Genomic DNA, 25,404 nt, shown 5'->3' on the forward strand with positions numbered 1-25,404 from the left:
CAACTTACCGCCACCTAGTGGCCTGGAGCCGCTTTCACACCCAGGTCCTCATTTAAATACATTTAAAACCTGAATATCGGGTTAACAAGCCCATCACTGTCTTCCTCTGTTAACCATATTTATTTCTTTGGAGCTCAGATTTGAGTATTTATTAAAATATAACATTAAATGTTTCATCTTGCCCACAAAAATCACAATTTCTTGCGTCATTCATCCTCCGAGTTATCAGTCCTGTATGGAAAATCTGATTCCTGATATAAAATCTCTCTTTTATTCTAGAACTTATTCTAGGATTGTGGTCCACCTACGCTCTGAAAATTATATCTATCTTCTTCACTGTCCCTTTGCATCCCTTTTTCTTTACCTCATCTTTGCTGTATGTCTGTTACTGTTTCACCCTTTGCAAACTTACCAGCCATCTTATTCCATCTATATTCCATCAATATGTGCAGAAATCCATATGAGTTCATTTCTATTCCTCTGTTTATTGTATTTAGTAAGATTTGTGATTTTTTTAAAAGCGTATGTGCAATCAGAACTGGCAGAAAACACAGAAACATCTTGGATAGCACACTAGCTAAAGTTAGGGGACGAAAATTGTCCTATTTAGTTTCCAGCTTTATCTTTTATAGCAGGCGCTAATATTACAGCTAAACATGAGTTTTAAAAAAGAGTTTAAAAAATTCACATTTTCAGCTTGAAAATTTGAATTGTTCTGCAGACAAATCATCCATACAAGTATTATTGTTTCACGGGTAAAAATAAATGGATATCAGGAGTAATCGGTTCCTAATTAGTTTCCCGAGTTTATGAGTTCAGCATCTTTATCGGAGGAGAATAACGTGACAAAGACGAGAATGAAAAGACCGCATATTACGGAGCCCGCGAGGGGACATGGGGAAACGTTTGTTTGGCGTTCCCTTGCAATTTGCTTACTGCAATATTTGCTGGTCTTTTTTGTTTACAGTCACGAATGTCAATTTAACATTTCAAATACATACACACTTAAAGAGCCTAAAGGTGGTAGAGCGCCGCTCTGGGTTAACTCGGGGAATCTCACCTGTCTGTGTGTCAATCAACTCCAGCCCACTTGTTTGTTCTGTCACGATTATCGATTTATTCCATTTCGATTATCATGCTTAAAACTTTACAAGGACTGCGACAGACTGACCAGGACAAACTATGCACAAGTGCCGCTTCCTCTTACACACAACGCCAGTCACCTTCCCATTCATACCTGGTGACGTCACGCCCACGTCGACTCACCCACCACCCAAGTTTCCTTTCATTTCAATAACTACTTATTTCATTCATAAGGCTCTTACAGAGCCTCGGTGAAAACGTGTTTATTATTATTAACTCTTTGGTGCAAAAAACTGATTGAAACTGGATTTATTCACTGCATGTTTCTGTCTGTTAAGGAGGTTGAGATGAAACCGGCCCCTTTAAACCATTCAGATGCAACAGAGACACGATCAAAAGTGTCTCATAACCCGCGATAACAACTCAGAAATAGTTCAGATAGTTTGGATGTATTTTTATTTCTTTCCTTCTTATGGAAAGTTTCTGTTTATATCATAGAGTTGTGGTGCATTTCTATACTAAAGAAAAAGATATAAAACTTTAGATATTCCACAACGAGATATTAACATCTATGGAAAAGCCTTCTGTGACCTTAGGTACAGTTTGTTATGTGTAGAGAACCTTAAATCCTCTTTTTACCAGATTGCACAGATAAGTTTGTAAAAATGTTCAGAGGCACTTTTGCAAATTAAGTACAGTTAGGCCTGTCACAATAGCAAATTTTGTTGAGTGATTACCGGTAACTGTCTCAAAAAAATATTGCGATAGATGATAATATTGTTTGAAGACCTTTTTACACAGATTTAATGGAAATGACATAATAATACATGTGATTTCCTGCCAAAGAGATACACTTTATTTTCAAAGGAACATTTAACACTGGAACTGATGAAATAAACAAAACAACCAAAAAACTAAAATAAAATGGATTCTAAGTCTCCATTAACAAAATTGTACTTGAATAAAAACACCAAAGTGTAAATAAATACCGGATTCAACCAAAAGAGTTCAGATTATAAAGTCTGTAAACCATATTGTCCTTCAGTAATCATTAGATTTAAATAGAGAAGATGGAACATCGACTACCTGATGCAATAGTTCACACTACACGTTAGTTCACTCCTACATTTTCCCCTGAAGACAATCTGAGAACGTTGATGTTCTCAGATTGTCTCTTATCAATTTCATAACCGATCATCCTGTAGTGTGTGGTGTGTTACGGTAGATCGTTGTGGCGCTCCGATCTAAATCAGGGGTTTTCCCCACTGGGAGCTTAACGCAGCCTGTTGAATGTGACAGGTAGCCAATCAGAAAGCCGGATTCTCCTCCTGCTTTCTGAGGGGAAATTACAGAGGGGAATCCCAAACAGCTGACACGGAGCAACCCGAAGTCCAGCGGACATTGGAGATGATATGTGGAAACAACATTAATGTTTATAAAACATTTGGTGTAAAGAATATAGAAATGATGAGGGGAGGAGTTGGAGCCAAATTGGTACCAGTTGATGAACCCGGTAACTTTTCAGCTGTTCTTTGTTAACGTGACATAAAAAGGTTCTAATGATTTTCATTCAGTCAGGACGTTACGCTGACACTAGAGACACATGCACTGCAGGGAGATTGTAGTAAAGCATTGATTAATGCCTGGTTTTAAAATGACTTCACTGGACTTGTAGCCATTATTTTGTGCCCATTGTTGGACACCACACGGCCCGATGGAACCTGATGGAACCCGATGGAACCCGATGGAACCCGATGGAACCGTTCTACCTAGGATTTCTGTCGGCTAATGTGTGATCTCTCAGGTTTTGAAAATGGGCCGACAATCGGCCGACAGCTCTAAGATGGTGTAGTGTGAACTGGACATTACACTGAGGAAATGAGGAAGGGAGGGTCAGTGGAGAGCAGCGGAGTTGAACCTTTTTTCATTCAGTGTCATCAACAGAAAGAGAAAAAGGCTGGAAGAGACAATAATTAAAATTACATCGATAGTTTTAATTTATTGTACAATTAATTGATTTATCGCGACAGGCCTAAGTACAGTTTATTGGATTCACAAGTTCCTTTGGACAAAAACAGTGAGTTTATTTTATCATACAAAAATGACCACATTAAAAATAAAAGTTCACGCTGGCCCTGGAAACCTTATGACTGGGAGACATAGTTAAAACCCAATTAAATAAAGTTAGACGGTTTGGGGGAGGAATAATAAGAAAGAAAACACAAATACAACTAAATGCACCCAAATGTTCCCCAACAAAAACACACTCGCACAAAAAGCCCTGGTGATACAGCAAAGGAAAGAAAAATTCCCCTTCCTCTAGTCTCCTCAATCTAAATAAAACAGCTGGGACCCAAAGACAGCATCGGGCCTTTTGTTGTTTAAAACAAGCCAAAGGGCCAGACAATAAAAACTCCCCTTCCTTCAACAAAACCAGCAAAAAGAAAATACTTTTGATCAATAATAACCATACCAAAAAAACTAAAGAAATTCTAAACTAAAACAAAAACTGAAACTGAAACAGTAGCAGGCCAACCTTCTTTAAAGCAAAGCCAGTCAATGGCGCTCTTTACGTCACTCTCTCTCTAGAAGTGTCTTACCTCTGTCCGATCCCCTCGGCCCGCGATCCGATCGCCTCGGCCCGGGATCCAATCCCCTGGGCCCGGGATCCGATCCCCTGGGCCCGGGATCCGATCCCCTCGGCCCGCGATCCGATCCCCTCGGCCCGCGATCCGATCTACCTGCTTTTAAATGTAACTGCTGATTACCTGTGTTCTGACAGAGGCACAAACTGTGCAAAAGTTTCTAAAAAACTGTGAAGGACAGCCGGTAAGCTCAAAATACTGTTGCTCATTCAAATAAAATCTAGCAGAACTTAACAGTGAAAAACCGCTCCAAAAGACTGGAGGGACTTTAAGAGTCTGTTGGCTGGACCAAACGAGTCCACAAAGAAACAAGTCAAGATTGTTCTTTTGCCTTGCTGCTAAAATCAAAATGGCTGACTCAGTAGTGTTGGAGCAGCTAAAGAGTGTTAGAGCAACAGCAAAGCGTCAGTTCTCCCGTTTAGCCAATAATGTGCTACGAATGCACACAATGATGTCTGAGGAAGAGCTCAGGGACAACTTTGCAAAGCTCACAGCAGAAGCCAGTAAAGTTCTTGAAGCCAATGATGATGTTGCAGAACAATATTCTGCTGAAAATTCAGATCCAGAGGTGTTAAGTAAACAACAAAAGGCTGATTTGGAAAAAACAACCACAGAGTGTGAGAAAAAATTGCAAGAGCTAAAAAACCTTATACAAAAGACATTGTGGGAAAATTTTGGGGAATATGAACTGACGCAAGCTATTACAACTGCAGAGTCACATGTAGATTATGTGGACACTGTGAATCCAAGTAAAGGCACAGATGCATATGGGTTCATGATAGAACATCTGCAAAACCTTGTAAAGACAGCAAAGGCAGTGCATAAACATTGGAAGTGCTGGGCTCCTCATGCAGAGCAACATGAGCTTCAGAGTCGTATCAGAGCTCTTGAGACTATATTACCAAAACTAACATTAAGAAAAGCAGAATTTATTGAAGAGCAAGCCAAAGAAGTGACCAAAAGGGTAAGCACTTCTATGAGTTTTCCTGTGGCACCAGCCATTAAACTAAAGCCTGCTGCTTTACCAAAGTTCACTGGAGTTCGTAGAGAGTTTTATCAGTGGAAAAAAGATTGGGAAGCCCTCCAGATGCAGGGAGAACCTACTGGATCCAAAGAGATTAAAAAATATCACCTTCTTGACAGTGTGGATGAGAAAATAGTGCGAGACAATCGTCTCACAATTTACACAACAGCTGATGAGATATTCCGGGTTCCAGAGAATCGCTTTGGAAATAAAACAACAATTGCCCTTGAAATAGTGGAGGAGCTTCAAAAGGTTCCACCAGTTAAAGGCAACCAGCCCAAGAAGATTGTTGAGCTAATTCAGACTGTAGAAATAGCTCTGATAGATCTTGAAGAACTTGATGTACCTGGTGCTATAAAGAACCACCTTATAACAAAAGCAATAGAAAGTAAACTTCCAGACAGCCTGAAGAAGGAATGGCTTCTCCATATAGCCAGCAAAGGGACTGAGGGTGAAGACAAACGGTTTGACTACCTCTTGAAATTTCTTCAAGGTCAAGAATCAATTTATGAAAAGCTGGATCAGTTGAAGGACGAGGAGTCAAAACCAAGGTCTGAACCACGCCAAGCCCGGACCAGAACGTCTATTCAGGCAACAAACATATCTCAAGGATGTGTGGTTTGTGGAGACGGGAAGCATAAGAAAAAGCTGTATTTCTGTAAAAAGTTTCGTATGCTAAAGCTGTCAGAAAAGAAGGATGCTGTTAAGAAACTGGGGGCCTGCAAAAAATGTTTGGAGATTCACAGTGAGTATGAGAACTGTAAGACTGAATTCCTGTGCAGAAGGCCAGAATGCAAGGAGCAACGCACAGCAGAGCACCATTACTATCTCTGTCCAAAAGCCGATGTGTCCAGAGAGCATTTTATCCAGAGGCACAAAGACACTGCAGTGGGAGATGATGTAGCAGGACGCTACACCCAAGCCCAAGAAGATTTCATTAAAGGCCTCCCACCTGAACAGGCAGAAAAGTGTCGTCATGTCTTCTGTAATGCAGTGGCTAAAACATCTGTATCCAATCAACCCAACCTTCTGACAAAGAATGGTTTGGTGGAGTGGCCTGTCATCATGATGCTTTTAGAAGTCACAGCTAATGCAGGACAAAAGATTGGAACTCTAATTGATCTAGCATCAGATACCAACTATATAACACATGATGCAGCTGATCGATTAAACCTGAGGAGTGAAGCCATAACCCTGGTTGTCCACGGTGTGGGAGGAATGAAAGTTCAAGTTACCACAAGACGGTACCTCCTAAAGATCCAGGTCAGAACAGAAAGGGGAAACTTCAAGTCCCACCAACTCCTCTGCTATGGTTTGGACAGCATTGCAGACATCCATCAACATATAACTGAGAAAGCACTTCAAAAGTTCTTCCCAGATGTCCCCCTCAGTGAACTTGTGAGACCAAAGGAGATACAGCTGTTAATAAGTCACAAAGAAGGTCGACTGGTTCCACAGAAGATACGTGCTGTTGGAGATCTTGTATTATGGGATGGACCATTGGGAAAGACTGTTGCAGGAACACACCCTGACCTGTTTGAAGAGGCTACATTCACAGCGCACCAATCTAGAACGCACTTCGCCAGGTCAATGAGAACTGCTGCAGTGATGTATAAAGAGCATGTATGCTCTTCATCTATCATCAAGCATTTTAGCTCTGTGGCTACCACTCGTGATTTCCTTGAATGGTGGAAGTGGGACAGCATTGGTGCTGCTTGCACCCCAAAATGTGGAGGCTGCCGCTGTGGCAACTGCCAACCTGGTGGCAAAGAAATGACCTGGGCTGAAGAAAGAGAATTAGAAGTGGTGAAGAGTGGACTGACATATGCTGGTGCTGATGACCACAGTGACAGTCCCCATTGGCATGCAAGCTATCCATGGCTTGAGGACCCCTCCACATTGCCAAACAATAAAAAGGCAGTGGAGGCGACCTTTCTCAGAATGGAGAGACAACTGGCCAAGGAACCACTGTGGGAAAAGGCTTACAGTGCTCAACTCCATGAAATGGTTGACCGGCAGGCTGCAAAAAAGCTGACTGAAGAGGATCTAAATACCTGGAAAGGACCTGTCTGGTACATAAGCCATCTCATCGCTCCCAACCCGCACTCTGTCACAACCCCTGTGAGACTCGTCTGGAACAGTAGTCAAAAGTATAAAGGCCAAAGCCTAAATGATCTGCTCTTGAAAGGTCCTGATGTTCTCAATTCCATCCGAGCAGTACTCCTCAAGTTCCGCCAGGGCTCTTTTGCTGCTCTGGGAGACATCAGAAAAATGTACAATTCTGTCTGGCTTGAGGAGCGAGAGGTTCATCTGCATCGCTTCTTGTGGCGTGATTCGGCGGATGAGGAGCTGGAAGAGTATGCAATTACACGTGTAAACATTGGGGACAAACCAGCAGGTTGTATAGCGCAACTTGCCATGAGAGAGACAGCTAACCTTCCTCAGTTCAGTCACATGAAAGATGAGTGTCAAGTATTACATGAGCACAGCTATGTTGATGACATATTAACATCCCACAACTGCCACAAAAGACTTCAGGTCATCACAAAGAATGTAGAATTGATTCTAAAAGCAGGAGGATTTGAGCTGAAACCATGGGTCTTCTCTGGCCAAAATAAGGAAGAGAAACTAGAGACATCACCACAGATGACTGTCCTGCCGAATCAGCTGAAGGAGGAAAACAATAAGGCACTTGGCCTCGGTTATATCGCAAATGAAGACAAGTTACATGTCATGGTGAGAATTAACTTCTCCAAGCGAAAGAAAACAATTTGACTTGGCCAAAATTTGCTGCTAGAAGAGGTACGGATAAAGACATTATACCCATTGACACGGCGTGAGCTGTTGAGTCAAGTAGCTGGTTTATATGACCCAATCGGCCTGACAACACCAGCAAAGCAAAAAGGGGTTATTTTAGTCCGACGAGCATTCCAGGAGGCAAAACCAAAGTGTAACATTGTCAAGGACACATGGGACCTTGCCTTATCTGATGAGCTCCACAGAGATGCGGTTGATCTATTTCCAAGAGCCCTTACTCCTCCAAATGTCACTACTGAACCCATTGCAATTACCTTTTCAGATGGCAGTGAAAATTCATATGGCGCTGTTCTTTACCTGCGGTGGAACTGCTGCAAACAAATAACAGTTCGACTAGTGGAGTCAAAAGCAAAGTTGACACCTCTAGACCAGAAAAGAGATGCAGTCAAAGCAGAGCTTTGTGGTGTGGTCTTTGCAAGTCGTCTTAAAAAATACTTTGAGCAGCATTCCCAGATCAAGATCAGCCAGTGGTACCATTTATTGGACAGTCAAACAATTCTTGGAGCCATTCAACGTGAGAGTTATGGATTTCGAACTTTCTTCGCTAATAGAATAGGAGAAATTCAAAGCAGTACATGGCTACAAGACTGGTGGTGGATCCCTGGACAACTCAATATAGCTGACTTTATCACTCGAGGAGCTGGGCCAAAAGAATTTGATGTTAATTCAGAGTGGCAAGAAGGACCAAAGTTCCTACACCTCCCCGAGTGTGAGTGGCCAATTATGTCTGCAAAAGAGGTGTCTGCTGCAGCTCGAGAAAGCATTAATAACATGTAAAAGAAGTCGTTTACAGTTGCACTCACCAGAGCCCAAACAAAGAAAGATCAAAGTTCTGAGCAAAGTCCTGAGCAAAGTTCTGAGAGGAGACCTCCTGCTGGGCAGCTGTCAAAAACTTGGTGGATGAAAGATGCTTCAGTAACCTAATGTGTCTGGTCAAGACTGTTTCTTTCATATGGAGAGCTGCCAGAAGATTTATGTCTAGAAACAAGTCTATAAAGACACTAAAGTGGGAGGCGGTGCCAACAAGTGGGGTCATTACTGCTTACGAACGTCAGGATGCCTTTAGAGACATCTGTCTTGCTGCTCAAGAGGGGGTGACCTTTCCAGCTACCACCACAGACCGCTTGGTGGTGTACAAAGAGGTAGAGACTGGATTATTAGTCTGTGGTGGGAGAATCCATGGTTTCAGAGAAGATGGCATGGCAGTCCCCCTTCTACCATCCTATGCGTGGGTCTCTAGTTTGTTGGCTCGAGAGGAACACAATGAAAGTCATGAAGGTGTGGCTGCAACCCTACTGAAAATGAGAAGAAAAGGCTGGATCATTCAAGGGAGGAGAATTGCCAAAAAAGTAGTGGAAAACTGTCTTATCTGCAAAAAGTACAAAGCAAGAGGATGTCAACAAATAATGGGGGATTTACCTCCAAAGAACCAAAGAACCAAACCTGCAGCCCCATTTGAGTTCACAACAGTTGACCTCTTTGAACCATACCTCGTTAAAGATGTTATCAAGAAAAGAGTCTCCATGAAAGTGTGGGGTGTTGGTTTCAGCTGCATGGCCAGCAGGGCTGTTCATATAGACCTGGTAGACACAATGTCAACAGAGAGCTTCTTGATGACTTACCAACGATTCACTGCAATTAGAGGACATCCAAGGAAGATCTGGTCCGATCCAGGAACAAATTTCATTGGTGCCAAGTCTGTATTAAGAGAGCTGTACCAATTGCTGGATTCTCAAGACACAGGTGCAATAGAGGAAATGTCAGCTCAAAAAGGCACCCAATGGGAATGGATAATTAATCCAGCTGACTCACCTCATCGCAATGGAGCTGCTGAAGCTGCCGTCCGCATCATTAAGAAGGCACTCCAGAGTTTGGGTACCAATACTGGCCTCAATTACAATGAGCTTCAGACAACATTCCAACTTGCTGCTAATCTTGCCAACGAGCGTCCTATTGATGCCCAGGTGCAGAGCCGTGAAGATTGCATCCTGTATGTATCACCCAACACACTCCTCTTGGGACGGGCCTCTCCAAATGGTGACATTAGAACATTCGACTTTGCAAGTTATCCTTATAAAAGACTCAGAGAAATGCAGCATCATGTCAACAGATTCTGGAGATCATGGAGCCAGCTTTCCGGCCCAAACTTATTTGTGAGAAACAAATGGCACACTTCACACCGAAATGTCACAGCTGGTGATATTGTTTGGCTATGTGACCAAAATGCGGTTCAGGGCCAATTCAAGTTAGGACGGGTCGTGAGTGTTAGCCCTGATGCTAAGGGCATTGTGCGGGATGTGAATGTCAAAGTCGTCCAAAGCTCCTGCGTTCATGTGACAAGACTCAAACCCAGCCAGCCTGTGTCTGGAGTCCTGAACGAACCTGCACAAACTACTATCCTGCACAGAGATGTTCGGCGCCTGGTGATTCTATTGCCGGTGGAGGAACAAGGATAGGACTGAAAGGCAGTTTGCAGGTGTTGATTCTGCGATCTCTCCATCACTTTTGTGGGAAGATCAAGTAGGAGGTGTTCTGACAAACTGACAGTTAGCCACTCCCCTCTGCCAAACCCCTCTGTTGCATCTTTCTTCTCTGCTGGAGTGATGAGAACCAGGTGGATTCAATCGCCTACCAATCAGAGTGTAGGTACTTAAGGTGTGACTGACCTGTCACTCCTGTTTGAAGTACCACAGCAAGAAGGCAAACAATCCTGTTAACACGTAAAGTGAAACTGTGCAAAAGTTTCTAAAAAACTGTGAAGGACAGCCGGTAAGCTCAAAATACTGTTGCTCATTCACGTGGACTTGGTTTGATTGTTTGACAGTTTTAATATTATTGAAAAGAAAAGAAAAAAAATACAATACACTTAGTGTTTATTGCTTGAAGGAAAGAGAAAAAAAAGGAAAATGTTGGTTAGGATGTTTGACTATGAAATTAAATGTTGTTAAATATGCTAATTTATTTAGTGATATTGAATTTTATTATAAAACATTTGCTATTTATCAAACATTAGGTTTAAAGGGGTGGAAATTTATCTTGTCAATTTCAGATTGTAATTGATGTGTTTCTGTTTGTTTTGAGGTTTTTCACCTAAGTGGTTGGCTAAGTGGTTGGACTACAAAAAATTATGAAAAATAAAGATGGACTAACTAAAATGAAGACTCCTTGAGTGAAATCCAGTCATGTTTCACAATAGAGACCTATCCCTTTCAAGTGGGGATCGCACAGTAAATAAAATCTAGCAGAACTTGACAACCTGTCTTGCTAACGAACCAGCTGCGCTCTGTCACAGCGTTTTCCAAATATGGCCAAGAGGAAGAATGCGCAGCACCATACTTCCGGGACAAGATGCCCCGGCTACACTTACATGACCTTGTATTAAAGCAGAAAGTACGACGGCCCTGTAAGAAAGGCTTACAGCATTCAATTATGCCGCATAACTGATCAGTACATTAATGCGAGAGAACGCAAAAGATTAAAAAAAATCTCCAAGGCCTCCGTAGTACTGTAGTATATAGATGCGTAAAAGGCTTAAAAAGACTTTTTTCTCGAGCTTTTTAAATTGGAAACCAGCAGATTGCGTTTTTCCTGACAGTCCCTGAAGGTATTATTCTGACCGTTAGAAACGTTGATGTTTCCACAACTTTAAACGGTTTTAGGTTAGTTTTCTGTCCAACTGGTCGGATAGTGACCGAGACAGAAGAAACATGGAAGGTACCGACGACGAGCGGTTAGAACCGATCCGGATGTTGGTCCAGCGGAGCTTCCAGCTGGACCCGGACAAATGGGGGGAGTTTGTGTCGGAGAGCAGCAACAAGACGGTTCTGACCAGGTTTATGAGCAGCCCGGATTATCAGCTCTTCTTCCACCTGCAGCCGGACTCCGGGCTCCAGGCCAGCCTCGGCCTCCCCTCGGCAGCCCAGGCCAAGGTTGTGTGCGTGTCCCGGGCGGCGCAAGAAGGCTCTGGGAAAGCCTTCAGGATCCATGAATTTAGCAGAGGAAAGGCTCTGAGCGGCCTGGTAGGCCTCAGCGAGGAGGTATGCTAATGCTTATGCTAACAGCCCAAAATGATCCAAAACTGGCATTTCTGGCAGTTTATAATTTAACCAGCTAACAGGAACACAGATTAGTAACACATTTCTGATTGAAATGTTTGGATTCAGAAAGAGGAAAGCATTTAAAATTACTCAAGTTTATCAACCTAAACATTAATTGCAATAAACATTAGATACACAGACAGCAGGACCAGAGGACTAAAGTCTCAGATCAGAGAAACTCATCCAGGCTTTAGTTTTTTTTTTAGTGGCTTTGATTCCTGCAGCAGCGTCTTCACAGGTCTGATTGACAACCCAACAGTCCTGAACTGCTGCTGCAGTTCTGACTAGAACCAGGAAATGGAGCCACCACCTAGTTCTACAGTCCTTCACCGAGAGACTTTAAACTGCTGGTAGTTTATAAATCACTGGATGGATTAAAGATCTGTTGCTGCTGGATCAACCTGCTGGTTCTGGTTCTGTTCTGCATCAAAACTGGAAAATTTTCAGAAAACTGAAAAACAGCTGAAACCCTGAGTTCCTTTAGGGCTAACGCCAGCTGATTGGAGCCACTTAATCAATGAAACACTGATCAATAATCGGATGTGTAAGGATGGCAAAATGTAAAGCTTCACTTGTTGACTGTGTTTCTATGACTTTGCAAGTTTGTGTTTTTATGAGGTAAAGCTCTTTGAAATGCCTTGTTGCTGAAATGTGCTACACAAATAAAGTTGAACTTTCATACAAAGTGGATAAATAAATAAAAACTGTTAGTAGATCAAATGAAAAAGCCAGAAAACTGAATGAATGTGTTGCAAGATGAAAAATGATCCGAGTCCAACAGTGTCTGCAGTCAAACTGAACGAAGTGCGTCTTCAGCCACAGACATGTCCCCTGTCCCCCCAGGTGTCCTGCCCCCTCCTCAGCAGGGCGGCGGACCGGAGCAGGTGGGCGGTGGGCGTGGCCCAGGACGCCATGAAGCTGCTGGAGAAGCAGAAGAACGCTGCTCAGGTGGTGGAGGCTAAGGTGGAGGGACTCACCTTCCTTCCTCCACCCAACGCGCTCTATAACCAGGATGACCTCGACCTCTTCTTCGCACGCTGTAGCCCTGATCAAGGTGGTGGTTGCCATGACAATGACAACAGCAACACCAGCGGGCTGGTTCAGGACCCTTCTCCAAAAAACCTCAGTCTCACTGGCAGCAATAACTCCGATAACAATCACCATGACGATTCTGTTGAGGACTGTAGCAGTCTCCATGACAACGGTTGCCATGTGAACCAAAATGAACAGTAAGACAGTTCACTCCTCATGTACTTACTGTGACACACGGTGTGTGTGTGTGTGTGTGTGTGAGAGATGGGGATCCACTGCTGGTCCCCCCAAGGGGACCCTCTGTCTTTGGGTCAAGGGTCAGATTTAGGACTAAGAATTGAGTTTTGGTCAGGGTTAGAGGTCAGACTGTAGAAATGAATGAGTCAATGGAAAGTCCCCACAAAGACAGCCACATAAACGTGTGTGTGTGTGTGTGTGTGTGTGTGTGCAGACCTTTCTGTTGTCTGCCAGTTTTGACTGATGCCATGGAAACCTTGTCATCATGATGTGTTTTCATGATGGTTTGACATCTGGCTCTTCAGTTGCATTTCATTTTCATTGGGTTGTTTTTCAACAAGCTGAATCCAGTTCCCATGAATTCATACGTTCATGCAGATGAACGTATGAACTTTTTCTCTGCCCCAATAACTTCATAGAAACAATGACATTAAAGGCCTTCACTAACATTATGAGCGCTCCACCTGCTGCAGCCTGAACCACATCCTCAACTTCCTGCTTCATCTGGAGGAGAAATAAAGCATCCAACTGTAATTAACTGTAATTAGAGGCCCGAGGCTGAATTAATCCCCACAGATTATGGGGATTAAGATTTAATGCTTCCGTTTTTATAGCACCATTTGAATAAGCAGTGTAACTTCTCCCGTTTTTGACTTTTGTTTAATTTCTCCCAACTCCATCTTGTCACTTGTTGTAACTGCAGAGTTAAGCAGCCTTAACTTCTGCCTCCTGCAGCACAACAGAGCATTCTGGGTAGTTTCCTCATACTGTCTGTATGCACTGCCACTCGGGCCAAAGCCTCCTGTCCATTATCTCCGGTCAGCAAGATGCATTTGGTTCACTGTCCAGGTGAGGCAGAATATTGAGATGGGATTTTAAACAACATTTTGACGGATTGAGTTGCTTCTGCAATCTCCTCGGTGTGTAAATTTGAAAATGTCTTCGGGTCGGCACCAAGCAGTCCGGGATGTAAATTATCTGTCCAAATGAAAGAATTTTCTACCGTCTTTAGATTTTTCCGTTGTTTAGAAAAAAAGACGGTGAGATATGGAAAATAATTTGGATGCCAGTAATACGGGCGATTCCGGGCAGATGGCAGGTGAGAGCTCAGGCAGTGTTTCCCCTCCCACAGGAAGCTGGCAGTAGCCCGTCTGCTCCACGCCTGTGAGGAGACGGTGGTGGAGTGGGTGGAGTTAGTGTCAGACTTTCTCCAGCAGGACTGGTCTGGACTGGTTCTAGACCGGCAGAAACCCGTCCCTTCAGAGGAGTTTTCCTTCTGGAAGAACCGTCTGAAGAACTTGCTCTTCATCAAGGACCAGGTGATGATGTCATCCTGATGATGTCATCCTGATGATGTCACGGCAGCGTTCTGACGGCTGTTTGTGTGTTCAGCTGCTGAGCTCCAAAGCCCAGCAGGTGGGCTCCATCCTGAAGGCTGAAGACAGCATCTACTGGGCCGCTCTGCAGGACCTCCAGAGACACGTCCAGGAAGGTGGACAGCGGTGTCCTCAGGACACATGCAGAGACACCTGTCTGTCTGTCTGTCTACCTGTCTGTCTGTCTACCTGTCTGTCTGTCTACCTGTCTGTCCCCTCAGGTGTTCGGGAAGCTGAAGATATCACGCTGCACCTGACCCCGGTCCAGCAGAAGCTCAGTGAGGTTCTGGAGATGGACTTCCATCAGGTACCAGAACCAGCTGCACCTGCTGGCAGCTGATTGGTCCTCGGTCAGCTGACAGAAAGTCTGTCTGTGGTTGGCAGCTGAAGGACAACGTGGCAGCAGTGATGAAGGCGGTGGGCCTGCTGTGGACGCGCTCTGAGTTCTACTGCCGGCCCAGAAGGACCGTGGTTCTGCTGCAGGAGATCTGCAACCTCTACATCCAGCTGGTACTGAAGCCCAGAAGAACCCGGGTTTTATTGGAACCTGGGTCCAGCTGCTTCCATTTCTGGTCTAAAGGAGGCGCTGTGGATCTGTGGCTCAGCGAGTTTTAATGTTGAAAACAGGAAGCTTGAAAATGTGACCGGCTAAAGATAACGATGTGTTCATGGAAACATTATGGACAAAACACCAACTGATAATAAATACAGATAAAATAATATTTAAAAAATAAAAAGCCATTTTTTACACTGGACTTAAATCTTGATGAACAAACCAGCCAGTGGATCTTAAGCCAAACTGCTGGTCACATTTAAAAGTTAATAAATAAAAAGAAATAAGACTGTTGCTGCAGGTCGGCCAGCACTCCTCCTGACCCCACTGGGGTGTACAGAAAATGGATGGATATTACATAAAATGGGGTCAGCATATTCACATATTTAACTAAATATTATAAGGGTATAAAATTCTAGTACCCTAAATTCTGGACTATATGTCGCTACGTTTTTTCTAAACTTTGAACACTTTTAACTTTTAACACTAAGTCTGAACCTTATTGGTCAGTGTTATGGCAACCAATCCAATATCTTTATCATTCGATAGAAACTCTTGAAAAAATAAATGTCGTTTGCAAAACCGTGAATTTAACAAAAAATTATTTATAAAAAATACAGAAATGAATCTGTTGTACAATTTCTTCTCCTTCATTCCAAATAAAACAGCATAAACGGTCAGAAAGGGTTTTGTTAGCTGTACAATCTTCCACTGGGTTGTTTCTGATGTAATGCAAGACTCAACAGGAAGTTATCTTTTCAAAATAAAACCAAATTTCACAATAAAGCTCACCTGGGTTAGCTTTATTTACTAAAAATAAAAGTCAAGTAATTCTCCCCCTTTAATTATATAAATTGAATATTTAAATAAATTTAAATATTTCTCATTTATGACTAACTTTTGTTTGGCGACTTGTTCCTGTAACGTAAAGGCAGTTAATAGTGACGCTAGATAAAAGCTAGTAGTGAAGCTAGCTAGAGGCTAATAGTTAACAGAGCTACAATATAATAACGATGATAGCTAAAAGCTAATAGTTAAGATAGCTAGCAGCTAATTAGCGGAGTCTACCCCCTGCAGAGCGGTGTAGGGTTAGGGTTACGTTCTGGGGAAACCTGGTGGAGGGTTGTCGTCTCCACTGGTTCTGAACCTGTTGCTTTATTCCATCAAGATGTCAGCATGTCTCACCTGTCTCACCTGCAGAGCAGGGGCTTCCTCCCTGGACAGGAAGTGATCGGGGTTCTGGTGTCAGAACGCGGCCCGGTTCTCCAGGACATCCGGCTGGTGATCCAGACCCTTCAGGCTCTCAAGGCGGCTTTCTATGAGCAGCAGACCCAACTGGAGGTCCAGAACCAGAACCAGGTATTGGGCTGCAGCAGGACCACCTATCCAGGTGGAAGCAGAGTGATGTCATCGTCCAGCTTGTCTCTGTCCTCCAGGCCACGCCCCCTCCCAGCTGGACCTTCCCATCTCACCTGGTCTTCTTCCACCTGGACACTTTCCTGAAACGCCTGCTCAGCATCCAGGTAACCCCGCCCCCTCACCTGAAGTGGCTCACTTCCTGTAGACTGACTCCCCCCCTCCGTCCAACAGGAAGTGCACTTGGTCACTGCACGGTTCTACCAGCTGGACCAGGTGGTTCTGACCGGAGCCAGCGGCACCTTGCTGACTGTCGGCATCCAGCAGGTGTACCAGGACTTCCTGGTCCAGGTGAGGCTGCTGTCGGCCTGCAGCTGCGACCCCACCGACCCGAAGGACCAGGTGAGCCGACCCCCGACCCGCTTCCTGTGGCCGAGCCCTCGCTGACCCGCCTCTCTTGCTCCCTCAGACCTTCGAGCTGGAGCTGGACCGGTTCTGGGAGCAGGTTCTGGACCTGGAGACCCGGCTGGTGTCGGTTCTGAGCAAGGCCCTGGAGGACTGCAGCGAGGTGGCGTCCGCCGCCAAGGTACCGCCGCCGACCCGGTTCCGATTAGGGATGCACCGGTCCGGCCTGTTCAGCTGCCATAAGCGAGGTTTAGGGTGGGCCGGTACAGGCTTCTCAAGCCGTGGGGCGCGGCCCCCCAGGGGTTGTGGTGAGGTGTCAGGGGGGCCAGAAGCAGAACTTTCTTAGTGACATGACGCCGACTCCGCCCCCATGAGGAACAAACTGGGTTTTAATGGCAGAGGCAGAAAATCTCAATGTCTTACTGAGACATTTCTGCCTCATCAGCCGAAACGGAGGCAGAAAATTGGACAAGCGTCGTCCATCAGGTCTGTAAGGTTATTAGTCAGAAACAACACAAAGTCTGATTGGATGTGGGAGTAATGAAATAAATGCTCAAAAACAAACGTTAACTTAAAGTGCTGTTTAAATGGAAATACAGCAGTTACTGCAGTCTAGTAATAATAATAATGCGTTTTATTTGCCAGCGCCTTTCAAACCCCCACAACCTTTTACAACATTAAAAACACAAATTAAACAGTAAAAATGGCTGCAAGACACAAAACCACAAAATAACGGCAGTTAAAGTGAGAAGGAAGCTTCGAGCTTTGAGTCGACGTTCCGGGTGTCAGGAGGAGCAGCATTCCTTTTCCCCACGCTGCTGAGACGGACCAGAGGCTCTGAGGATGAGGAAGAGGAAGAATGAAGGTGAAGGGCAGGCGATGAGCAGCAGGTCAGACCGATGAGGGCAAAGGTTAGGAAGTTGTAGTAAAATGCAGTGATGTGGTGAAATGAGGTGAAATGAGGCCACAGGAAGGAGCAGCAGAGACTGGAACCAGTAGAAGTTTACAGATCGATTTATGAGGCAGGAGGGAATTATGGGAGAAATGACCAGAACATGGAGGCAGAGAGCAGAGAGAGGAAATATTACAGAGGTGGAAATTATTGTTAATATGAGAGTGAAAGGTAGTTTTACTTATATAGCAGTGGTCCCTAACCTGTTTATCACTGCGAACCGGTCAAGGCTTGACCCAGGAGGGGGCGAACCGTCAGACCAGGCCTCTGCTTGTTGTCCCCACTAACGCTTAGTTCATATGGCACAATTTAAAATGCTTTGCCCTGATTTTCCCCTTACAGCAATCTGAGAACGTTCCCAGCTCTAAGTTTGTGGCTTGTGATCATCGTAACCAATCGTCCTGCAGTGTGTGGTGTCACTGCTCCCATCTAACATCAACATATTCTACATGTTGGATGGTCTGAGCCAGATGATGGCAGCCTGTTGAATGTGACAGGCAGCCAATCAGAGCGCGGTGACGTAAGAACGGAGGGAATCCCAAACTGTTGTCATGGTAACTGAGAGTCCAGTTTAGTACATAGAGCAGCAAATAGAGCTGCTGCTCCCTCCGACTTTATCAAACAGTTTTTCTTTTTGTTTCTTCTTTAATGGTTTAAAATGAACCTCTAACTTTCACTACTGCTGGATTATTCTAGATTCATGTTTGGTCTGCTGGGGGTTTTACTGGATTTTCTTCAGGAACCAGGATGTTCTGAGTGGAAAATGTTTGACGGAACCTGACTTAATGTTGTGTTGATTGTTGATTCTGTGTTGCATTGTGTTTTTGTGTTTGATGTAAAGCACTTTGAAATGCCTTGTTGCTGAAATGTGCAATACTAATAAAATTTGATTGATTGATTTATTGATAGCGGTCTGAACCGCTCGTTCAGCAGCAGCGTTCGCCTGAGGGTAACGGGGGCGAGAGGTCGTGTGCACAAACCCATACTCTCTGGTGAAGTCCTGGAACTCAGCAGATGTGAACTGAGTGGCATCATCACTGACCAGTTCCAGTGGAATTCCCCACCTCACGAACATGAGTCGATCAATGACGTCACGACTAGAAATGGAAGACAGGCGAGCTATTTCAATGTCTCTGGAGTGATAGTCGGTAACGATGAGATGATTCCATCTCTCAAACTCACACAGGTCAGCAGCAATTCGCTGCCTCTGGTAGGGAACAAGTCAGGAGAGATTCATGCCTCTGGGTTGGTTTGTCTTCAATGCAGAATTTGCATGATGACACTGTCTGTTTAATCTCAGCTCTGATGCTCGGCCACCACACAGCCACGTGCCGGGCACCGCGTTAGTCCTTGGTGTCCTTTATGTAGATCTGATAGCACTTCAGGCCTCTGCACAGCAGGAATGACCAGCCGGTCCTGATATAACACTAATCCATCCGTTTCCGATAGATGTGCTCTTGCAGAATAATAACGATGAACAGATGGGTTCATCACCCTTTTGGGCGGCCATCCATTCCAATGAAACTGGTAATCTGCTGCAATTCATGGTCATGCTGAGTGGGCACACGAATCCTAGAGTCTTTGGGATGAGACAGGTGCATTTGCTACAATCAACTCATCATGTGCTTGTACCACATGATCTGTGGTCTCACGTGTCTCTGCGGCCTCCTGGATAGAGTGTCGGCCACCACCAACTGCTTGCCTGGACCAAGTTCTGCTTCGACGTTTAACCATAACAGGCGCATCAGGAGTCTCTGGCACCTTGGAGGGGCTTTGTCCAGGTCATAAGTATTTATGAGTGGCACAAGTGTTTTGTGGTCTATTTGCAGAAGGAAAGTGTCCATTCCCTGAATGTAGCGTGCAAATTGCTCACATGCCCACAGCCCTGCCAAGCACTCTTTCTCAATCTGAGAGTATCTCCTCTTGGAGTCTGACAGCGTGCAGGAGCAGAATGCCACAGGCCTTAAGCCGTCCTCATGTTCTTGTAGTAGAGCTGTAGCTGCTTGCATCGGCGCTGATGACGGTTTTCCGATTTGCATCATAATATGCCATAGCTGGGGCTGAAACGAGCATGGCTTTAACAGCGCTGACCGTCTGTTCTTGTGTGTCGTCCCATACCGCTTGTTCTCTCGTCTCAACAAGCTGGTGGTTGGGTGTAGCTTGGTGGAGAGGCCTGGCAAAAATCTCCCCACATAATTAATCAGACACAGAACCTGACGGAGCTCTTCCACATTTGTGGGACTCTGCATCTGTGTGATGGCTTCTACCTTGGTCGGGTTCGGTCTAATGCCCTCTGCACTGATGATGTGACTGAGATACCGAGTTTCTGATTTGCTGAAATGACACTTTGCCTTGTTCAGCTTCAAGCCACTGTTCTTGATGGTCTTCAGAACTGCATTCAGGTGGTGGTCATGTTCCTCCTTAGTCTGTCCATAAACAAGAATGTCATCCATGACTACGACAACACCTTCTTGGCCCTTTAACAGATTGGATAAGTGTCTTTGAAAAGTTTCTGGTGCTGATGTGATTCCAAACGGCAGTCGTCAGAAGCAGAATCTACCGATGGGGGTTCTAAATGTTGTCAGTCTTCTGCTCTTTGCATCCAGAGGAATCTGCCAAAATCCACATGAGGCGTCTAAGATGGAAAACATCTTAGCCCCCGGCATCTTTGGAGCAATGTCTTCCAAAGTCGGTAAGCTGTAGCGTTCTCGTGTTACTGCTGTCTTCAGGCGTTTCAGATCCACATACTAGGGTCCCTTTATGACAGTGACCAGAACCGGTGTTCCGTCCCTTAAACTGATTTGTGGCCAGAAACTTGCCCACACAGTGGACATCACCTCCAGGGCTGGTGACCAGTGGCACTTTACTTGCTGTGACCAATCTTGGGCTCCTTGGCGGTCTGTTAAAAGCAGCCTGAGACATCGCAGTAACACCTGCACACCTGCACACCTGCACACCTGTGTCCATTTAAATCCGACAGAACAGACATTTACAGGCAACTCTACAAGCCTCTCATTTTCTGAATCTGGCTGCTCAATTATTGCTGGCTTAGTGTTAGTTGAAAAGCATTTCCCTCCAGGAGGCGTTGTCATGCCAACCACCTGTTGGGATTTCAAAATAAAGCACATTTAGAAGTTTTATAATATTTAAATGAATTTAAAATGTATTGTGGCTAGTTTAAGGTCCTTTACATTGTTTTAACATGAATAATGACGCTGAGTAGGGATGAAAAACATTTTCTGCTCCCGTTCTGCCGGTTCTGCTGCAGCGGTCTGAAGCAACCGGGTCACCGGACCTCCAGGGTCTCACCGACCCCGCGCGCGCTCACAGGGTTTCTGTGAGGATTGGACAAAACGATCCACGCCGTCTGAACACGGTACCAAGACCACCAGAACCAGAACCGATGTGGTGTTTATCTGTGCTACCCGTAAATCCGTCCTACCTTGTGGTGATGATCTCATCGATGCTGCGTCACTACTGCTGACTCAGCAGATTTCTGATAAATCCGTCCTCCCTGTGGAAGTTTTGTTTCACCCAGATTACCGTAAATTTATTTCATTTATTCCTGGTTTTACTTTACATGACAGCAGCTTGTACATTTATTTATAAATTAAATAAAGTACATTTATTTATAAATTAAATAAAGTACATTTATTTATAAATTAAATAAAGTACATTTATTTATAAATGGTTTTAGTTTTCCGTCTACAATGTCGTTACTGTAAACAAGTTATTAATTTATAGTTATCCATCTGAGCTACGGTAGGAAAATCTGACGAGGTAGCACAGATAGTCAGAACTCCGGTCCGGCTCGGTCCGGCTCGTCCTTTTCGCTCTCAGCTTCCTGCTGCTCTGTGTTGGTGCCGATAACATCATCAGCCAGCGTTGCTATGGTTACGGCGGACACCGTTTGTGTCGCACAGTACTAATGAGGGGCTTTTATTGTGGCGGGGCTGAATAGATGTGACTCCAGGTCCACAGGCCGGCCCGGATATGGAATCGGATCGGAGCGTCTCTAGTGCTGACTGAGCTTCTGTGACCCGACCGGATCCGGCCGGTTCCGACCCGGCTGTGTGTTCCAGGTGGTGAAGATGTTCTGGTTCTTCCTGGACCGGCCCCGGGTCCAGGACCAGCTGCCTCCCTGCCTGGCCCGGTTGGAGGATCAGGTTCTGGCGGACCTGGACCGGACCGAGCTGGAGTTCTACAGCCAGAAGGAAAAACCCGAGCGGCGGTTCCGGTTCTGCCCGGCCGGCGCCGCCCGGCTCTACTGGAACCGCCAGCTGCGGCGCCGAGCCCAGGAGACCCTGAGGAGCTTCAGAACCATCCAGAACCTGTAAGGCCCCATCAGAACCCCCGGGGTCCGGACAGGGCCCAGGACGGGTTCTGCTACGATTCTGTTTCAGGTGTGGGGGCGTGGCCTCGGCGCCGGCGCTGCTGCAGAGGGCGCAGCAGGTGGTGGCGCTGCTGCAGGACTTCAGAACCAAAACCCGGTCTGACTGGAGCGCCGGGCTGGAGGAGGACTGCAGCTTCGTCCTGAAGCAGAACCTGGTCCAGATCGACCCGCCGACCCACCTGGAGGTGGCCGGCAGGAAGCAGGTGGGTCAGAACCAGAACCACGGCGACTGGAGCAGAGTCCCAACCAGTCCCGTCTCAGCAGAGGTCAAAGGTCAAGAAAGGACGTCTGAAACTCCACCGTGGAACAAGAACCCTCAAAGAACCAGGATGTGTTGTCGCTCCGCCCATTTTAGCTGCAACTCCTCCTTCTACAAATTTAACCCACAATGCAATGCGGCACCAGCAGCAGTGAAAAGGTGAGAACAGAAACGTGTCGCTGTTTTACTGTTTGTCAGAACTAGAAGATCTGAAATGTTGGTAGGCTGCATGAACCACTTTATATTTTAATATTTATATTTTAATATTTAGATTTGAATATTTAGATTTGAATATTTAGATTTGAATATTTAGATTTGAATATTTGCTCCAAGTTTCCAGTGGAGCTCCGCCTGCAGGCCGAGCGGTGGGTGGAGCTCCGTTAACTGATGTCTGATCTGCCGGTTTTCTGTTCGGTGGAATTGAGACATTAAGGGTTTAAATTGTGGTCAATCCCTGCAAGTATCAGAATATGAAAACATATTTTCCCTGCACTGACCCTACAGTTCATATAGATATTTTATAAATGGTCAAAACAGAGTTTCCTTTCAATAGCAGTTGTTTTTATCACTAGCTAGCGATTTTTGATCATGTAAATTTATAGTAAGGAAAATATTTTAATACAATGCCTATTAATGATCAGTGAACTGTAATTTTTCATGGTTTTCTGCAGGTGGATCTCCAGGTCAACAGGCTGCAGCTCCAGAATCTTTTCATCTCCTCATCCTGCCTCCACCTTTAACTATGGCAATATTTGCTTTGAATAGGAAACTCTCCATATCAATTTCCTGGAGTTATTGGCTGATTATCTGCTCTGTTATTCTAATAAAAACATTCCTACTAAAATATTTTGTCTCTTTCTATGCTGGTATCTTACGAGCAGTGTCGTCGGACCACTTTTTTCAGTAACGAGTGATCAAACGCGTTTCTGTTCCATATCCAGTAGTCGGATTAAAGTTACTAACCCAAATCACTTTCATTACTGTTTTCTTTTGTAATGCCATTTTATTTCCTCTTGCGTCGCCGTTTCTCTGCGACAGCAGCAGCTGACAGAAATGTTAACAATAGAAGTTCCTGGTTTTGTTGCTGGAAAACCAGGAACTATTTTCAGTTTCTGTCTGTCAGATTATTCGAAGCGGTTTTTGGGCTGGTTTCTGAACGTGAAGTTGTTCCTTTGGGCTTGGAAATAAGCAGAGACACATAATAAACCCAGAATGTGTCTGACATCCAGGTAGTTTTAGTCAGGATGATCCGTCCTGCTGTGTCTTTGTTAAAGTCAAGTTAATATATTTGCTGTGAATGACGTCGAGCTTCACGTTGCGCTCCGACAAACTGGAGACGAATATGAACAACACAACTAAACACCATTATAATTATTAATATTAAAGCTGCAAGCAGCCTCGTGCGGCCCTCGCAGCAAGCGCTGCTCCGGCTCGCCGGCCACCGCGGAGTTACAGCAGTCGCGGAAGCTCTCGCACCGTTTCCAGAGCCGGCGCCCGCTCGCCGCAGCGGGAGCCGTCGCGAACCTTTCCCGCCCGATCGCCCGCCACACGACACACGCGAATGCGTTCGGCAGCGCTTCCCGACGACTCACAAAAAATCTGGCGCAGATCGGTCCATTTACGGCGGAGATATAGCGGATGGATTGACCTAGGGGGCGCAGTGGAGTCAAATTACATTTCAAAACATTTGAGCTCTTTAAAGGTTACCACAGGTCTTACATTTCAAGTTTGGTTCCAATCGGATCATCCATGTGTGATTTAAAGACAATCGTATGAATATGGCGAGGGTCTGACATTCGCCATCTGGCCACGCCCACACTGTTCAGCCAGCATTGACAGATGTCATCACCTTATCATTTTAAGTGGGTTTGCACTGGATTAAATCCATATAAAAAACAGAGAAAAGTTAGACATACTGCAGGAAAAAATGGTGACTTTCTGTGGGTAGTGGGTCTAATGAACTAATCATTCTATCCAGGCAGCAGCGGCACATCTAAAGTCACCAGGTTACTCAGAACCCATCCAAACACAGAACAGATGCTTAGAACAGATAATGTGCCAAACTTTCTCCAGCTGAACAGAAACAAAACTGAAGTTATTATCTTTGGACCTAAAGAGGAACAATCTAGAGTCAGTGCAAAGCTTCAGTTATTACAACTAAAAATCAGCAATCAGGCCCGAATCCTGGGAGTAGTGATGGACACTGACCTGAACCTTCATAGCCACATAAAGACAGTCACAAAGATGGCCTACTATAACCTGAAGAACATTTCCAGGATTAAAGGACTAATGTCTCAGCCAGATCTAGAGAAACTCATCCATGCTTATCTTCAGCCACATTGATTATTACAACGCTTCACAGGTCTGTCCAACCAATCAAACAGCTGCAGCTGATCCATAATGCTGCTGCTCGTGTTCTCACTAAAACCAGGAAGATAGAGCACATAACACCAGTTTTAAAGTCCCTCCACTGGCTCCCTGTAGCTCAAACAATAGACTTTAAAATACTGTTGTTAGTTTATAAATCACTGAATGGTTTAGCACCACAATACATTAAAGATTTGCTGCTGTTGTATCAACCTTCCAGACCTCTCAGGTCTTCTGGTTCTGGTCTGCTCTACATCCCCAGAACCAAATGAGGAGAAGCAGCATTTAGCATCTATGCACCACAAATCTGGAACAAACTTCCAGAAAATTGTAAAAGAGCTGAAACACTGACTTCCTTTAAATCTAAATTAAAACCCCACTTGTTTAGAGTTGTATTTGAAATGTAATAAATTGCAAATGTATTGACAAAACCTGACTTGATGTTTTGTTTTGATTGTTGATTCTATGTTGCATTGTGTTTTTGTCTTTGATTTGGTGTAAAGCACTTTTAAATGCCTTGCTGCTGAAATGTGCTTTCTTTAACTAGGAAGAAAGTAAACAGATCTCAAAGCAAAAATTAATCCCTTAAAGCTCACATAAATGCTGAAGAGCCATGGCATTAAAATTAAAATTAATTTAAACTCTAATTTAAACTCTAAGAATGAGTTTAAAGTTCATTCAAATCATTGATTTTTATTTGATTTGATTTCAAACAAAATCCGATTTGAAAAAATAAATAAAAAATTCACTGTGAAAATGTCAAATATTTACAAAAATATTTTTTATAATTTAGAATTACAATATATAC

General features: G+C 44.5%; 1 protein-coding gene across 7 annotated transcripts in view; it reads left to right on the plus strand.

Moving 5' to 3' along the window:
• Positions 1 to 10,944: 10,944 nt before the first annotated feature.
• Positions 10,945 to 25,404, plus strand: part of LOC122841511 (dynein axonemal heavy chain 17-like) — a 28,600-nt gene continuing 14,140 nt past the window's right edge. For 3 of the 7 annotated variants that reach the window (XR_006372399.1, XR_006372401.1, XR_006372400.1), the window contains exons 1-11: positions 10,945 to 11,606; positions 12,510 to 12,895; positions 14,068 to 14,254; positions 14,328 to 14,618; positions 14,696 to 14,821; positions 16,065 to 16,223; positions 16,301 to 16,387; positions 16,455 to 16,622; positions 16,690 to 16,806; positions 21,660 to 21,910; positions 21,981 to 22,173. Coding sequence is in view for 4 of the 7 variants with exons in the window: in XM_044134853.1 (XP_043990788.1) it covers positions 11,277 to 11,606; positions 12,510 to 12,895; positions 14,068 to 14,254; positions 14,328 to 14,618; positions 14,696 to 14,821; positions 16,065 to 16,223; positions 16,301 to 16,387; positions 16,455 to 16,622; positions 16,690 to 16,806; positions 21,660 to 21,910; positions 21,981 to 22,173 (2,295 nt within the window). In the remaining 3 variants the exon portion in view is untranslated. The remainder of the gene's footprint in view (positions 11,607 to 12,509; positions 12,896 to 14,067; positions 14,255 to 14,327; positions 14,619 to 14,695; positions 14,822 to 16,064; positions 16,224 to 16,300; positions 16,388 to 16,454; positions 16,623 to 16,689; positions 16,807 to 21,659; positions 21,911 to 21,980; positions 22,174 to 25,404) is intronic. The other 4 variants (XM_044134854.1, XM_044134853.1, XM_044134852.1 and 1 more) reach the window with 4 other exon arrangements.

The sequence above is a fragment of the Gambusia affinis genome, linkage group LG12, assembly GCF_019740435.1.
Source record: "Gambusia affinis linkage group LG12, SWU_Gaff_1.0, whole genome shotgun sequence".
Lineage (NCBI taxonomy): Eukaryota > Metazoa > Chordata > Actinopteri > Cyprinodontiformes > Poeciliidae > Gambusia > Gambusia affinis.